The 17,251-nt window shown below is 36.6% G+C and overlaps 1 protein-coding gene across 3 annotated transcripts in view; it reads left to right on the top strand.

Annotated features, from left to right (window-relative positions):
* The window catches only part of LOC110057937 (ubiquitin conjugation factor E4 B-like), a 320,893-nt gene that overhangs the window by 72,291 nt on the left and 231,351 nt on the right, over positions 1 to 17,251 (top strand). For all 3 annotated transcript variants that reach the window (XM_089283777.1, XM_089283778.1, XM_089283776.1), the window contains exon 5: positions 3,512 to 3,834. In XM_089283777.1, the coding sequence (XP_089139903.1) occupies positions 3,512 to 3,834 (323 nt within the window). The remainder of the gene's footprint in view (positions 1 to 3,511; positions 3,835 to 17,251) is intronic.

Genomic DNA, 17,251 nt, shown 5'->3' with positions numbered 1-17,251 from the left:
ATGTATTATTTAAACTTTCCACCATGAATTTGCTGACAGCGTTCCAAAAATAGCGATAGCACTCCAAAGTGAGGCCATCTGTACCTGGTGTTTTATTGCTTTCCATCGTCATAAGCGCTCTTTTACATTCATCGATAGACATAATACCTTTGCAAGGTTTTGCAGTTTCTTTTGATAATCCATTTTCGGTATGAAAGAATTCGGTAAGCCCCGAGCCATTTGGATTTGTGTTTTTTGATGTATATATCTGAGTGTTTAAAAAAGCGTTCTTCCTCTTCAAGAATCTCTTTTGGGTCGGTTAATTTTGCATGATTATTGATTTTTAAGGAAGCTGTATGTTTTTTCCTTTGGTTTGTTTTTTCTAAATTGTAGAAATACTTACTGTCTTTCTTGCCATGTTCATACCAGCGTGCTTTGTTATGTATAATCATACCATGCATCTTTTTGAAAGCTTGGTTTTTTTCCTACCAATACACTCCTTAAGGAATCGCTGTGCACTGTCTGGGGCTTGCACTACAGTTTGATCATCTCCAACAAAAGGGTAGACTCTTTGTCACGCTTGCTTTTTGCTTTCATTTTCAAAAATTTCATCGTAAATGCTCTGATTTCCATTTTAATCATTTTCCAGAACAAACCCCTGTCCTCAGTTCGCTGATGCTTTTTGGCAAACTCTGGAATTAAGAAGTTCAATATTTCTACATGTTTTGTGTCTGACAGCAATGAGTTGTTAAATTTCCAGAAGCCAGGCCCACGAGGGGGTTCATGTTCAAAGAAAGATAAAGAGAGGATGACTGCATAGTGGTCAGAATAAATATTTGGAATTATTTTGTTCTAGCAAATTCGATTACTTGGCTGATTTGAAACAAAGAGGTGATCTAGTCCACATTGTATTTTTATTGAGGGGTTTGCCCAGGCAGGGCCAAATGATTCAGAGTTTTTGTAGTACCAGGTATTGAGCAGATTATGCATTTTAATCAAAGCCTTGAGTTCAATAATCGATGCTTTTCTAATCTCAACAGGTTTGCCACCTCATTTGTCTAAAGTGCCGATTATGCAATTAAAATTGTCCCCTAACTCAAGATTTTCATTACCATATTTGCCGAAGAGAGTATTTGAAAGCCCCCTCAGGAATACAAGCTGTTGGTTTGGATCGTTTGGTGCATAAACATCAACCAGTACAACTTTTGTATTATCAATAAAATTCTCTGCTAAAACATATCTCCCATGATCAACTGAGGTAATTTTTTCAATGTTCACGTCAAGCCGTGGTTTAAAAGAATCATAACTCCTCTGCTATGAGATGACCCATGGCTAGATATGATTTTGCCTCCCCATTCCATCTTCCATCTTCCGATAGTATCGAGTGAGGAATAAGTTTCTTGCAAAAAAGTTATATCTGATTTTTACTGATGCATCCAGCGAAACACCTGTCTTCGCTTTCTCAAACCGTTTTTAAGAACTTTTTACGTTCAAACGGAAAGAAAATGTAGAAAGCAAAGTTATCAGAGACTACTTTTGACAGATTAATTACTGCTATTGATCACACTTAAGACAATATAACACTCTTAAATATATAGTTTGATCTTGATCTATATAGTATACTGTATTTTTAGCCAGTGTCAACTTTTTATTTCTTTTTACCAAAATCTTTAACATGCTTCGCTACACACCAAATATTTTTAGTATACTGTATGCCAGTATGTAATTTCCCATATCCACAACCCAAAAAGAAAACACGACTTGGAATCATAAAGAACTTAGTGATAACAAAAAAGTCTGTCTGAGAGCCCACATAAAATGCACACCTGGCTGGATTCTGGACAGAAAGTCTACGATTGGTGAAAACTTGAAGCCCCCCCCCCCCCCCCCCCCCAAAAAAAAAGTTAATTCCCACCACCATATCAAGCTACTCAAAAATGGTGTGTACCACTATTCACACTTTCCGGAGAACGTTATTCAGAGGGAATTCAATACTGCTTTCCTTGAGTAAGTCTGTTAGCATGACTGCTTTTTTCACCACATTTACTTCCCTTTGTGTGTTAGTGCATTAATTAATATGTTACTTTGGCCCTTCTTTCTGTTCAAAGCTTTCCTTAGTACATTAGTATGACCCTTATTTCAATTCAAAACTTTCCTCAGTAAGTTAGTACCCCAGTACGACCCTGATTTCAATTCAAGACCCTTCTTTTTATTCAAAACTTTCCTCAGTAAGTTACAGCTGTAGAATGTTAGTAAGACACTTGTTTTTATTCAAAACTTTCCTTGGTAAGTTAGAATGTTAGTATGACCCTTATTTCAAGTCAAAACTTTCCGCGGTAAGTTAGTACCATAGTACGACCCATATTTCAATTCAAGACCCTTGTTTTTATTCAAAAATTTCCTCGGTAAGTTAGAACATTAGTAGCACCCTTGTTTCTATTCAAAATTTTCCACAGTAAGGTAGTATGTTAGTACAATGCTTGTTTTTATTCAAACCTTTCCTTAGCATGTTAGAAAGGCCCTCGGTTTTATTCAAAACGTTCCTCGGTATGTTAGAATTCTAGTAAGACCCTTGTTTCTATGCATTCATAACTTATTTATTTACTGGAAACAGTGAAAATAACAGTTACGTTTTGTGTAGATTTAGTTTGAAGAAGTGCTAAAGAGAAAATTGAAATAAACAATTCCTATTCTGTGCTTGGAAGGGATCCATAGAGTCGTTGAGCTGTAGAACCATAGAGCTGTAGAGCCATAGAGTTCATTATCTATTATCTACAGAAAAGTGTGATTGTAGAGTTGTACAGTTCATTATCTAGATATGTGTGATCGTAGAGCTGTAGAGCATAGAGTTTATTATGTACAAATGATTGTTAACAAATGAGTTCAGGTGTAGGGTTGAATTAAAAACTTCTACAACAGACCAAAAACTGTTGGTAACCATGATAACAAGCCACCGTTTTATATGCACATGCAAAAGAAGTATAAAATGACCGTTGATAAATGCGTAGAGGTGTAGCACTCTACAAAAACTTCCACAATAATGTGAGGTTCATAAAACAGGCACTAGTTGACATGATGGCTGTCCATGGCCGATCCTTGTGAAGGGCTTTTCGATACAGCTCAGCTGGAAATTAAAATTAGCGACCTTGTCACCGTGACAAGTACCACTTACACACACGTATACCAGATGGGTGTCAGTGGAGAAAGAGGTAAATTTGTACTAGCAAATTGTAACTGTGCAATTGTCACGCTGGTGAGGTCACTAATTCATGGGGGAGGATGTTAAAATGCATGGAGTTTGAGACACGAGCTTGTGTTCTCTAAGTTTTAAATGCATTTTATGGTTTCTTATCTCTGAGTGTTACCAACAGTAATTGCTACAAAGAGCTTTTGGTTGTACTCTGACTCATTTCATTTTACACTTTGTTACAAAGTGTATAATAGCAATCAGACTTGTGTTATGAAATAATGTTCATTTAAACCTCGACCCTTCGTAAAATTTATAACTTTCTACTTGCATTAATTGCTTTAGGAGCCATTTGCAACCTTGTAAGTCAAGTCATCATGGAGAGACTAAACCATTCACATGTTCATCAAGATGGAGTGAGTGTCAGTCCAACTCTTACCATTGCTGAGGAAACCTCTCAGATGGCTATTGACGATGCCTCATCAGACTGCAGGTCATCTGAATGTAGCAGTTCTCTGACAGAGCGAAAAGCTGATTCTTTAGCTTTAGAATGTTCCAGTGTTGGCATACCTTGCCCAGAGACACCCATCATCTTTGAAACAAGGCAGCTGAAGTATTTGGTTCTTAGTTATAGTCGCTCACTGGATGAAGAAAAAAATCACCCAAAGGTAAAAGCTCGTACATGTAGATAAGAGAACAAACTTAATTGAGACTCTTTTAGTGAGTATTGTGGATGATAGTTCATTCTCATTATGACATGCATTGATACTGTTGCACCTTCTGAATCACATGTTCATTGTCTATAGGCAGATAGTCAGTGATGGACATAGAAGTACTAGTAAGTGTCATTGCAGTCAGTGAATTACATTGACTCATTGCTGAGAATTTTCCCATGAAGCAAAAATATCACTTAACCAATAGGCCTTTACTTGGAAGTAAATCACAAATGAACAGAAACCAGGCATGTGCTCAAGAATCAGCCACTGATCACTTTGTACCTCTTCTCTTTCATGTACATATAAAACAGTGGCATGTTACCATGGTTACCAACAGTTTTGGTCTGTTGTAGTAGTGTTTATTTAACCCTATGCCTGAACTTGTTCATTAACAATCATTTCTACGTAATGAACTCTACGGCTCTATGTTCACACATCTAGATAATGGACTCTATGACTCTATGACTCTACAGTGCTATGATCAAACATTTCTACATAATGAACTCTACCAGTCTGTGGCTGTACAATCACAAATTCTATTCTGTCACCACATTGAGGTCTCACATGAGATAGCATTGCGCCTGCGCGAACTCAGTGTGTTGCCGCCTTTCCGAGCGAACAGTAGTCATTTTATGTCTTATGAACATTTTCAGCAATAATTCATGCAGAAATTCGCATTAGAATGCCAGACAATGACACGGATACCAGTCAGAGGAAGGAAACATCTGGAGAGAAAAAGGAAAGCAGCAATAGCTCTTAAGGTAAAAGTGCCCGAGGACATTGAAGTCCAATGTTGTTGAAAATGGTGCAAAGGTTGGTGCTTCTCCTTCTCATGGTGAAGGACCTCCCACAGCTCTCTTAGCTGCCATGCAAGAAGGATTTGCAACACTGTCCGGAAAGATGGCTCATGCCATTTCCAAGACTTTTAAGTTGGTTAAAGCTGACCTATAGAGATTTCCTATGAGGCGAAAATTCAAGAGGAAGATATCCTCAGCTGCCATGCAAGAAGGATTTGCAACACTGACCCGAAATATGGCTAAGGCTATTTCCGAGGCTTTTAAGTCGGTTAATGACAACCTAGAGATTTCCTACACCGCATGATGAGGAAATTCAAGAGGAAGATATCCTTAATACATGGGTAAGCCCCTCGGGAAGAGGCTAATGGCAAAAACCAGAAGTGTATAAATCTGGATGCATCTGTCGGACAGTTGCTTGACACCTACTATCCTCCCTCTAATGAGGGTAAAAACAAATTAAAGTGCTTAAGAGGGAATGCCCACTAACGTAGAGCCAGTTGCGGCACATGATAAAAAAATCAAAATTTCTCATATTCCTCCCAGAGATAGCCTATGGTAAACCACTGCACATATGGTTAGTGCTTAAAAAACTGAGTTCGTGCAGGTGCAATACTTTCTCATGTAATCCCTCAGTGCTTGGTCACGGATAGAATTCCAATCAAACTTCAACTTACAGGTAAGTCTCGTTCAACTTTTAAATTTCTAGATAATGAATTCTATGGTTCTATGGCTCTAGGATCACACATTTTGTCATAATAAAGTCTACAGCTCTATGGATCTATGGCTCCATACTAAGCACATACAGTATAACAGGAATCATTTATTTAAATTTTTTCTTTAGTACCATTCTAAGTAGTTGTCGCATTAATTTTACAGATAAATCTCAACAAAACTTAAAGGTTATTTCTGTTGTTTCCAGTTATGAATGCAATAAAAAGTTTTAGATGGAAACAAGGGTCACACTAGCATTCTAACTTACCAAGGAAAGTTTTGAATAAAAACAGGATCTTTCTAAATGAATGTACCAAGGAAGGTTTGAATAAAAACAAGGGCCATATTAACGTACTAAGGATAGTTGCCAAGGAAAGTTTTGAATGGAAGCAAGGGTTGTGCTAATATACTAACTTACCAAAAAAGTTTTGAATTGAAATAAGGGTCTTACTAATATATACTAACTTCCCAAGGAAAGTTCTGAAAAGAACTGTTGTTGGTGACTGACGCTTTTAGAACCTTACCAGAAGTCATCATAAGAGTCCAGTGAATAGTGTTTGTCAGTCAATTGTGTTACAAGTCTGGTCTGTTGGAAGTGATTGGTCAGTTTAGCCATGATGGCATTGACTGTAAGACTCGTGTAAAGTTTGTCAGCAGTCATTGGTTGGTTCTAGTAAATTTCAGTATGTCTATTGTTAGTCAAATTAAGTCGGGCTGTTTGAGGTCCATCTATTGTTAGTCAACTAAAGTTGGTCTGTTGGAGGTCTGTTTGTCGGTTTCGTTTATGTTGTGAATAAGTTATTGTAAGGTGCCACTAGTTGTTGACATCTTTTAAGAGGCATTTGTTCTAAGTTAGTTCTACCAAGCCCGTTTTATGAAGCTCGATTAGGTGTAGAAATTTTCATAGAGCTCTACGACTCTACGGTAGTATTTTGAATGTTTAAGCTCCATTTCTCTCAGATATGTGACACCTTGGAGGTGTAGTGGCATATAGTTATTGTAGCAAATCTTATATTGCTTAGGGAATGTTGAGTGTTATGACAGATTGCAGTGTTTAAATAATTGTTTTCAATTTACAATTCTGTATTGAGTTTACCCTAACTACATTCTATGCTATATGTTCTTCCATCTATGGTCAACACGCTATGTGCTTATAGGTCTTACACTCCATGTTCCACCCATCTACGCTCTACGCTCTATGTATTTACAAGTTTATCAGTTCAAGAATTTTTGACTACTCTCTACACCAGCTTAAAGGCTTAAAAAACCAGTAGAGTGATAAAAAATATTGGGTTGCGAGTGCGAGTTTCTTGATCATCTGCGATGCTGTAATTTTTGTAATTGTAATTTATTGGCTTTCTTTATTATCTCATATATATTAAAGTGTTATTAAAGTGTTATTACGGTTTACAGTATTTTAATAATCTTTTTAATGTACTATTCTGTATTGCGTTTACCCTCTACGTTCTATGTTCTATACTATATGTTCTACCATCTACGTTCTACTCTCTACGTTCTACTAGCTACTCTCTTCAATCTATGCTCTATGATCTACCATCTACCCTCTAAGCCCATGTACGTTCTAAGTTCCACCAGCTACTCTCGTCAATCTATGCTCTGCACTCTATGATCTACCATCTACCCTCTAAGCCCATGTACGCTCTACTCTCCATGTTCCACCAGCTACTTTCTTTGATCTATGCTCTACGATCTTACTATCTACCTTCTACCCTTTAAGCCCATCTACACTCCGACTCTCTATGTTCTACCAGCTTCTCCCTTCAACCTACGCTCTATGCTCTACGATCTACCCTCTAAGCCCATCTGCTTGGAAGGTTATTGGAATGTTATAATTTTTTTTTAAATTTTTTTATTTTTTTAATGAAGACTAGTGAGAAATCACAAAGGAAGACTTCTTGTAGTTGTAAGCTTTTTTGTTTATTTCCAACACGTTTTGTCTCTGTCTGAGACTTCGGGAATGATTACAACTAACATTGAACAGCATATATAGCACATAAGCCTGCCTAAGTTTAACTTCCCATGGAAGTGAATAACTGCTGAAACATGCTGTAAACAGACATTACAAGAAATGCCTTAATGTACATGTTATTACATGTTGTTATATTTTGCAGCCATACGATTATAAGTAGTAGTAGATTTATAACTGACAATACAGTCTAAGTCTGATAAATGTCTCTGGATAACCAGCTTGGTGTTAGTGGTTCTGAGTTAAACCATATATTCGAACTTGAAATGAACAGCAATCTGTACGACAAATTACAACCCTAAAAACTAGTAAACAAGATCTCCATGTGGTCGCAAAACATCCACTAAGCATTTAAAGTCATGTGACCTAAGTATTCACACTTTTTGAGTACACTATAACAAAATGTCCTTCACATCACTTAGCATGACTACAGTTAAATGTAGATTTAAAGACTGCCATTCTACTGTTGCACGATTTACGTTTTAGCGGAAGCCCTTTAGTTCTGTTACTGTATTTAACCTCCCTGAATAACGGAAGTAAAAAGCCAAGTGGGTAACTGTGACGCCGGAGGCACTTCCAGAATTTCTCGCGTTTCACTAAAGGCTTTAAACATGGAGCTATTTCTAGTATAGCACATAAGCTCGCCTCTAATGAAGGCCCTCTTGTTGCTTGCGGGATGAAATGACTCAAAGGGAATGTACAGATACTTATTTGGTGGCTTTTGATAGGTAGAAAACTGCAGAATGCTAAAATTAGCATCTTTGTAAAGAAATAAATGGAGAAACTAAATACTACTTTCATCAATAACATAGTATGTAAGTTTGATACGATCATTCTTGCTATAGAGACAACTAAGAAACTCTAATAGGATTTCTTTGGGGCCCTTCCAAACAAAAAATGTCTTTTTTATGTTTTAATCTTTTAATCTTTTTTTAATTTTTGTTTTATTTTTAACTTTTTTTTTTTTACATTTTGGGGGCCATACAGTTAGCACTAATTTTATGGCCCCCAAAATAGAACAACATGCAATAACATGTGCATTAGGCATTTCTTGTAATGTCCGTTTACAGCATGTTTCAGCAGTTATTCACTTCCATGGGAAGTTAAACTTAGGCATGCTTAAATCATTCCCTGAAGAAGTTTCAGACAGAGACAAAGTGCATCGGAAATAAACGAAAAAGCTTACAACTACAAGAAGTCTTCCTTTGTGCTACTCACTGGTCTTCATTAAAATATTAAGAAATTTTAAAAAAAAATTAAATGATTCCAATAACTGCTTCTAAGCAGATGGGCTTAGAGGGTAGATCATAGAGCGTAGAGTGTAGATTGAAGAGAGTAGCTGGTAGGACATAGAGAGTAGAGCGTAGATGGGCTTGGAGGGTAGATGGTACGTAAAGCTTATTGCGAGTAGCTGGTAGAACGTAGAGAGTAGAGCATAGATGGGCTTAGAGGGTAGATGGTAGATGGTATAGCGTAGAGCGTAGATGGACTTAGAGGGTAGCTGGTAGATGGTAGAGGGTAGAGCAAGTAGCTGGTAGAATGTAGAGAGTAGAATGTAGATGGGCTTAGAGGGTAGATGGTAGAGCGTAGAGCGAGTAGCTGGTAGAACATAGAGAGTAGAACGTAGATGGGCTTAAAGGGTAGATGGTAGATGGTAGAGCGTAGAGCGTAAATTGGAGAGATTAGCTGGTAGAACGTAGAGCATAGATGGACTTAGAGGGTAGATGGTAGATTGTAGAGTGTAGAGCTTAGAGCATAGATTGAAGAGAGTAGCTGGTAGAACACAGACAGTAGAATGTAGATGTTTGAACATATAGCGTAGAGTGTACAGGGTAAACTCAATACAGAATTGTACATTAAAAAGATTATTAAAATACTGTAAACGGTAATAACTCTAAACATTCCCCATGTGCTTTAATATTTGCTACAATAACTGTAAGCCTTTACGTCTGTACATAGAACTGTAGATGGTAGAGGGTAAACTGAATACAGAATTTTAAATTGAAAACGATTAAAACACTTAATTATATGGCTTTGGCTTGTGGCCAATATAACGTGCGTCTCATTAGCATTCTTATAATTGATTGTATATATTTGAGCGCATGCAAAAATTTTACTTTTCAACTTGAAAATGACCTTCGAGCGGTCAAAACATCGTTGCTTTTTAACTTTAACTTTTTTTTAGTGAAATCTGTTTCTAAAAATTTCTTAATTTACTTAAACCCAAATTGGATCCGAGGGAATAAAGTATTTGCTAAAAAAGTGCATAACACGAATCAAAACTGATTTAAATAGCTGTAAAATGTTCTTCACCTCAGTGCATCATTTTTTGAAGGGAACAAAACACAGGATAAAATATCTTAAAATAGCCTGGTAAAAGATGAGTATTTGTTTTTGTACAAATGGCATTGCAATAAATAGGACTGCAGTGTGTTTTTTTTTCCAGTTAAGTGCTACTTACCGAGAGAAGTAGATTTATTTACACAATTATTAGCATCTATGGCTGTTGGCAGTGTGAAACTGGCAAATATCTGCCACAAAACTGCAAGATCACTTCAGTCTATGCTTTCCCTTACTTTAATGAAATAAATATACTTCTTTGTATTTTCTAAAGTGATGTAGTAATTTTCTAAATTTATAAACACACAAAAACCGCTTAACGTGATACAATACAAACATTGGGGTAAACACAGATGTATTTAATTTATAAGTGAAGTCCCAACAAGATGCTTATCAGATAACATGTGCGTGTCCAATATGTTCGCTTTTAACAAACGAGTAAAATTCCAAACTTAAGATATAAATATGAAAGAAACTTCAAATAAAGTGTTTTTCAAATTAAATTTCATGTAAGATAAGGCCAAGGAATGCAATCAAAAGCACCAAACCTTAGCTACCTATAGTACGTTTTGGATAAAACCCGCTACTTAAAATACTACTGACAACCCCTTGGTTGTTGATGTTTTTATGTATTTTAGGACATTCGTGTTAATTGTTTCTGCGCATCCTTACTGCGCACGCAAATTCACACGCCACATCATGCATGAGAGCACGTGCTTAGTAATAAAATGAACAATGATAGGGCAGATGGCCATTGCTTTAACTTTGCCTGGATTTAACGATCTTGGACATTCGGTGACCCCTGTTTTTCTTTTGTTGGATCATTTTCTCTACCGATTTTCTACATTTAGTGAAAAAATGAAGAAAATCTATTGACTAGAAGTTTGAATTTTTTGCAAACTACACCATTGAATTCCATTCTTTTTAGCTCTTTGTTTATCTGTGTGATGGTTTCAAATGCCTCTTGAAGGGTTAAGTTTTGTGAAAACGTGGATAACATTAAGAATTATTTATGCAACAGACCCACTTCTACAAAATATGACTAAGATTGTTTGCTTCCGTTGACTCGCCTTCAATATTTTTAACTATAAACCCCTGCAGACCATGCTGAATTGCGTGCACCAATTTTTCAAAATCAGGGTAGTTTTCCACTCGCTTTACCTCTGAAACGAAGACAGGGACCCCCAATTTTTTTTTGCATTTCTGACACAAGTAACTCATTATTTAACTACAGTAAAAATTTAAAGAAAATCTATCGACTGGAAAATTTTTGCACGAACATCCTTATACAGGCTTAGTCATTACAGCGGCAAAACATCTTGACACTACATGTACAAGTTCACTTGACATGTGTAAACAGTGCCGAGCTCAGAGACAAAATAGGACTAAATTGAGAGATTGTTGCTGTGTTATGTCCCAGTGGGACTAAGAGCTAAATAAATAGTTATTATTAGAGGATAAAGTGAGTAGACAGTATTCTGCCCACTTAAAATTTGTAACAACTTGTGTATCTTCTCACTTGTAGCAATTTAACTCCCAGATACCGGCATTTAAAAATAGCATTCCAGCTGCATGGACTAAAACTAAGCATAAGACCATAAGTATGCATTGCGGACCAATTTTTTTAAAGTAGTTTTTAGTGCAGAGTGCACTATTGGGATGGTTTGGGGGGCTGCCTGCCGCTAAGGCACTAATGAACTATGGCACTATGGCACTATGGCGCTAAGGTGTAAACTTTAATGTTTGTTTAATTAACTAATTTCAATTAATTAATTAGTCTAGAGGCAAGAAAGTGGTGTGGGCGGGGTGGGAAAGGTACATGTGTACTCTACGTGAAACATGTCCCATCGCTGTCACTTGGATATGAACATCGCAAAGCTATATATTTGTTTCAGGTAACCCCTTGCGCTCCTCGTGGTACCATTCTCTTTAGACAGACCAGAAAGTTCCCAAGTTAGTGGCTTTAATACTCCAGAACTTGTAAATTTGTGACAAAAGAAACCAGGAAAGTGCTCAAATATTGATGCAGACTCTGTGGCACCTAATGAAAGCGCAAATTAATTTAATCAGTCTTTGAGGAGACTCGTTCACATCGGCCAAGTAGCGCTGTTTATCTTCAATACTTTTTGTTGAAACGCTTCTCAGCCATCAATATCGTTGTGTGTTAATTTTGAATTGTTTTATTATTAACAACAAAGGTGGCGACAGAAAAAGAATGTGGTATTTTGTGACTATCTGATAATTAAATTATTTCTTGTTCATCGGTGATAGGGAAATTTGCATTTTTAGTAAAACAACATCGTTTCTGTTCTGTTTCTTCATCACTACATCAGATATTTAACTTTCTTTCATTTATCTCCAAAAAAACAAGCACATCTTTCGTGTGTTTTGGAGAAAACAGGGGTTTCATATTACATGCCTGTGCGAGGAGAACAAAAGTATCAAGTTACAAAGTTGATGTGAAGAACTAAATTGTCACGTTTGCTGCTTCGATGTATTATTGAATTTAAAATGAACGAAAATTAACGGAAAACACTTGTAGTAATTTGTACATAATTTTTGGAACTTGAATGAAAATACAACCTTGAAACATACACACTGCTAAGGGGAAAAGCCCTAGCAGACTACCAAGGTAGACACAAACCGGAAGTGAACCGAGCAGGGGTGAATACTTATGGGACTACCATGCCAGGGCTATCAATTGCACTCTGCACTATCTGAGATTGTCTCACTAGTTATTGATTTTCAAAATGAGATAAAAAATTACAAATTACAGTTGTTTTAACTATATAGACAACAACAGCAGCAACTACTCTGAACCCTATAGAAAATGTGATACTACTGAGTTTGATTAAAGCTAATCAATGGCTTTTCTACACGAGGCTATCGAGTTATCTATTATATTAATGCAGTAATTAACTTTATTTCACAGGTACTGAGATTTACCTACGAAAATCATAGTAAATAAAATTCGTACTGATTCTAAATGTAGCCAATCAGGAACATGTATGACAAAATTTCACTGTGAAAAAATTTTGTTCGTCCAATCAGCATCTCAAATGACAAAATTTCACTAATGTCAAATGAACGTATTGAAGAGGACGTCATCCGAGAGCTGTTGCACAAAAACCCGCATGCTTTGAAAAATGGCCAAGGGAAGGTTTACTTCTGTTTTCTCAGTTGAAGAATTTATTTTAGAACAAGAAAACAAAAATGCTGCTCAAAAAACTGAACGACATGTAAGATTGCTTGAAAGATTTTTGACAACGAAGAACGAAGACAGGAAAATTGAAGGTATTTCAACCATTGAGCTGAATGAATATCATCTCTGTCCGCACTAAAGATGTCACTGAGTACAAGCCAACTTTGCTTCAAAGTTTAATTGCCAGCTTCAAATGACACTTGAAGAAAAAGGGCCATCCTGCCAGTGTAATCAACTACTTGGTCTTTGAGAAAACCAGAAAAGTTCCTCAATCCAAGCAAAGAATTTGAGGAGAATAGAAAAGTACAGTACTGTTTCAATGAAACAACACATGTACATGTCAAAAGTGCTAAGCAGTGTGGTGGCTGGTACCTCAGCTTCATCCTCGTCTCAATCAGCCTGTCAGTTGTCCTCCGACTCCCAGAATACCGGTAAGGAATCAATGACATTGTTCAGCAGAGCTGTTATTCAAGCTGGTAATTTTAGCAATCACATCAACACAATAAATCAGTCTCCGATGCTAGCCACAAATCCGTCAAGTTCCAAAGCGGTGAGATGGAAACGTCTGAAGCCTTTGAACTGGAAAGTGACTCTGACAATAACTAAATATGGACTTATTTTCATGATATTACGTATTTTATTGGCATGGCTTCCTTTAATAACAGACATTTGACCTTATTGATATATGATGAACACAGTAAGTGTTGTAAATTTTATAAGCTTTCATTAACTTAGTTGTTGTTGAGCGATTTTAAACTATTTTTATGCTTTTCATCGCCCCATTTGTGCAATGTGTCTACCAAATACTATGTGAAAAAATCGCAGTACCTATGAAATAAACATATTATAGCATGAAAAATGCTCTGTATGATTTTTATTCACTCGTTGATACGTATCAGAAAACTCACTTGTTGGCTGGGCTCACTTGTTCGTTTTCTAATACTACTCAACTTGTGAATAAAATCATACGCTTGCATTTTCCATTAAGTAATCTCTATTTTCCCACTTTTGAAAATGCGCAAGGAGCTTGTTTTTCTTCCTGGCAATGTGGAGCTTGATATTGTATACACGCCTTGTTCTAGCTGTAAAGCCTCTAAGTGTAGGTAAGCTATTCAGACATCTCCTACAGTAGATATAATATTCACCTAATAACAAACTGTGATTAATTAAACTAAAGTCATTTACAATATCAAATTTTCTAAAGATCAAATCCGACTCATTAATATTATTGTTCCAACAAGAACATCATTATCTCTTAGCCAGGACAAGATGTGTTTCCAGAAATCTGAAGATGTCCTACATGAGAAAAGTAAATGCTTGACAGATTCCATAACCTCTTGACAGAAAGTACAGCTTGGTGATTCAACCAAACTAATATGACTGAGTTTCTTATTCGTAAAGACAATGCAATTGAAGATTTTATTGAAATTTCCTGATCTTAGATTCTAAGGTGGTTTGGAAGGCTAACGAATAAACCTTCTGCCAAGTGATTGCAATGTTTGGGTACTTGTTCATTAGTTTCTGTTTAGTGGGTGGAATCTGTTTTTTCCACAGAAAGAGTTGGTAGATCTGTTTAGAGCATATGTAGGGTTTCGGATGGGCTTAAAAATGGAGGGGCTTTTATCTGGGGCAGCGTACATGTAAAAGCGGAATACGAAGCAAAATTTTCAAAACAAGCTACAGCAACATTGATCGAAATACGTTTTTGATGTACTGAGTTGTAATTAAGCTTTAGTACATCATTATAAATAGAATTCATTTCATTTTAAACTAGAAGGGGAGCATATAATCAGAAGAAATATTTTGTTGGGCCTGTAACAAGGGGTGGGTGGGCTTATATCCTGGAGGGCTTATAAACGGCAGTTTACTGTAGTTAGGTATTTTAAGGGTTGACACAGTGCTGGTTCATGTTCCCCTCAAAAACCGACTATTATGGAACAACTCACGCTTGCCTGTGATACTATGTGTTTGGTCACAATTGTCCACATTGTGAATAGCCTTAATTTGAAACAGGGTACCTATAGTTGCATTGGTGTGGTTGCATATTTTACTTGCTTTCCTTCAGTATGTTAGTACATAGAAATGTAAATGTTTAAGAAACGTTTGTTCATAGAGCAGTAGAGCTGTAAAGTTCATTATGAAGAAATGTGTGATCACAGAGCAGTAGAGTCGTGGGTTTTATTATTTAGAATTGCTTGATTGTAGAGCCCTAGATCCATAGAACCATAGAGTTTATTGTGTAACAATACCTGATCGTAGAGTTGTGGAGCCGTAGAGCCGTAGGGTTTATTATTGAGAAATGTGTGATCGTAGAGTAGTAGAGCAATAGAGCTGTAGAGTTCATTATCTAGAGATGTGTGATTGTAGAGCTGCAGAGGCATAGAGCTCATCATCAAGACAGATGGATGATTATGGAGTTGTGCAGTTCATTATCTACAGGTGTAGCGCTGTACAAAAACTTCTATGCCTATTCAAGCTTCGTAAAACAGGCTGGGTATAAAATGTGTCAACATTTTCATTAAATTTACCATGCTTTCGTACTTCTCATCTTGCCATTCCTGGAAGTTGTTTCATTGAATACTTCTTTTAAGTCAGCAGTTATATGACACCCATGCCATATTGGTCACTCATCTTTTTTGCATGCGTGTCATATTGCACATTAAGCTTGACATGTACCACACTGGTTGAGACAAAATTAGGATTTGAGCGTGCCACACAGTGTTTTGCACTTTGTTGAGAGTTTTGTTTATTTTTAGACATTATGTTTGTTTTCGTAGTGATAAAACCGAACACGCGAGATTTCTGCCATTTTTGAGTTATTTTTTTGTAAAAAAATACCTCTTAGTCGGCGCGTCGGGTATGTTATGGACGGGTCAATGGGTGAGTGAGTGAGTGAGTGAGTGAGTGAGTGAGAGATGTATGTATGTCACACCAATCAGATTGGATCTACTATGAACAGCCAATCAAATTTCTTGTTGTAAAGGTAAATGGTACGTGAGAAACACAAGGTAAGTATAAACACAAGGACTTTGGTAATTGAAAAATAAAGAGTGACGTGTATGTTGTCGGTTTGTGATTTTTAGTCCGGTTTGGAGGAGAGTGTGACGGTTACATACGTACATTGGGCTGTTTTAGAGTGCATAATTTTCAGTGAAATGGTGGCTAGTTATGAACGAGATGAGTCTTGAGTTTTGAAGCAGTTCATGAGTAGTAGGCAAATGGCACGAGATATTTTTATTTTTAATTACAAAGGGTAACTTGATACTTTTGTTTTTCACGAGGAGTTAATTCAATTAGAGGTCACGAATCGTCGCTTTTAGTTCTTAGGACATGTTTTAGAGGAGACGAGACTATTTAGATTTGAAGCAGCTCTAACGTTTACAATAGTAAGTGCAGGTAACGATTGTTTTGTTCTTATTGCATGCAAATATGACGAGATATTTTTATTTTTTAGTTACAATGGGTAATTTGACACTCTTGTTTTTCACATGGTAGTAAATTCAATTAGAGCTGACGAATCGTCGCCACTTGTTCCCACGAGATGCTTGCTATTTTTAGTTACAAATGGTAACTCGACACTTTTGTTTTTCATATGGGAGTAAATTCAATTAGAGCTTACAAGTTATTGGCTATTGTTCCCAGGATATTAAACAAAAAAGAAGCTTTCCTTTCTAGAGTGTTTTTACGTCTCTGCAGTAGCAGTTTAATATTTTTATTTGATGAGCATTTTATGACATTCTTTTCAGTCCGATATTTTTAAAGGTAAAAAGTATGAAAACTGTTCAAATGTTCTTTGAAGACTGTGTGGCACCAAGTTAAAGTGCAATTTAATTAAATCAGACTTTCAACGCGTCAGAGAGGTCTTTTTCTCTTTCTTTAAATTTTCGGTGAAGTAGTGTTGTTGCGTTGTGTTGTGTAAAAAGAGTAAACTTACTACTCGTATAAAATGCGAAAAGTTCTCTTAACTTGAGTATTTTTGAGCAAAAATTCCTCTTGGGGGCTGGAAGGGCTCCCGAGGGGGTACTCCCAGAAAAATTGGTCGGTGGTGTGCGGCCCGCTTCCCAAAACCCTTACCTTATTTATGACCAAAATCTGCGATATTCCTTACCCTATTTATGACCTGACCAAAAATTCGAAACCCTATTTATGACCTGACCCTCAAATCAAAACCCTGTTTCAGAACTGCGGTATAATTAGCTCCCTAGTTCAAACCAATGTTAAATTACCGTAAATGTATAAATTTGTGAAGGGCTTTTGTTGATTTTCTTTTCGATAATGATGAAAAAGTGGCTTCTTCTTAAAGCATACCCATATCAAGGCTAGAGTGCAAAA

Source organism: Orbicella faveolata, unplaced genomic scaffold, assembly GCF_042242905.1.
Source record: "Orbicella faveolata isolate gen_17 unplaced genomic scaffold, um_ofav_v1 contig_12, whole genome shotgun sequence".
NCBI lineage: Eukaryota > Metazoa > Cnidaria > Anthozoa > Scleractinia > Merulinidae > Orbicella > Orbicella faveolata.
Note: the sequence above shows the minus strand (reverse complement) of the source record. Positions and strands in the feature narration are given on the sequence as shown.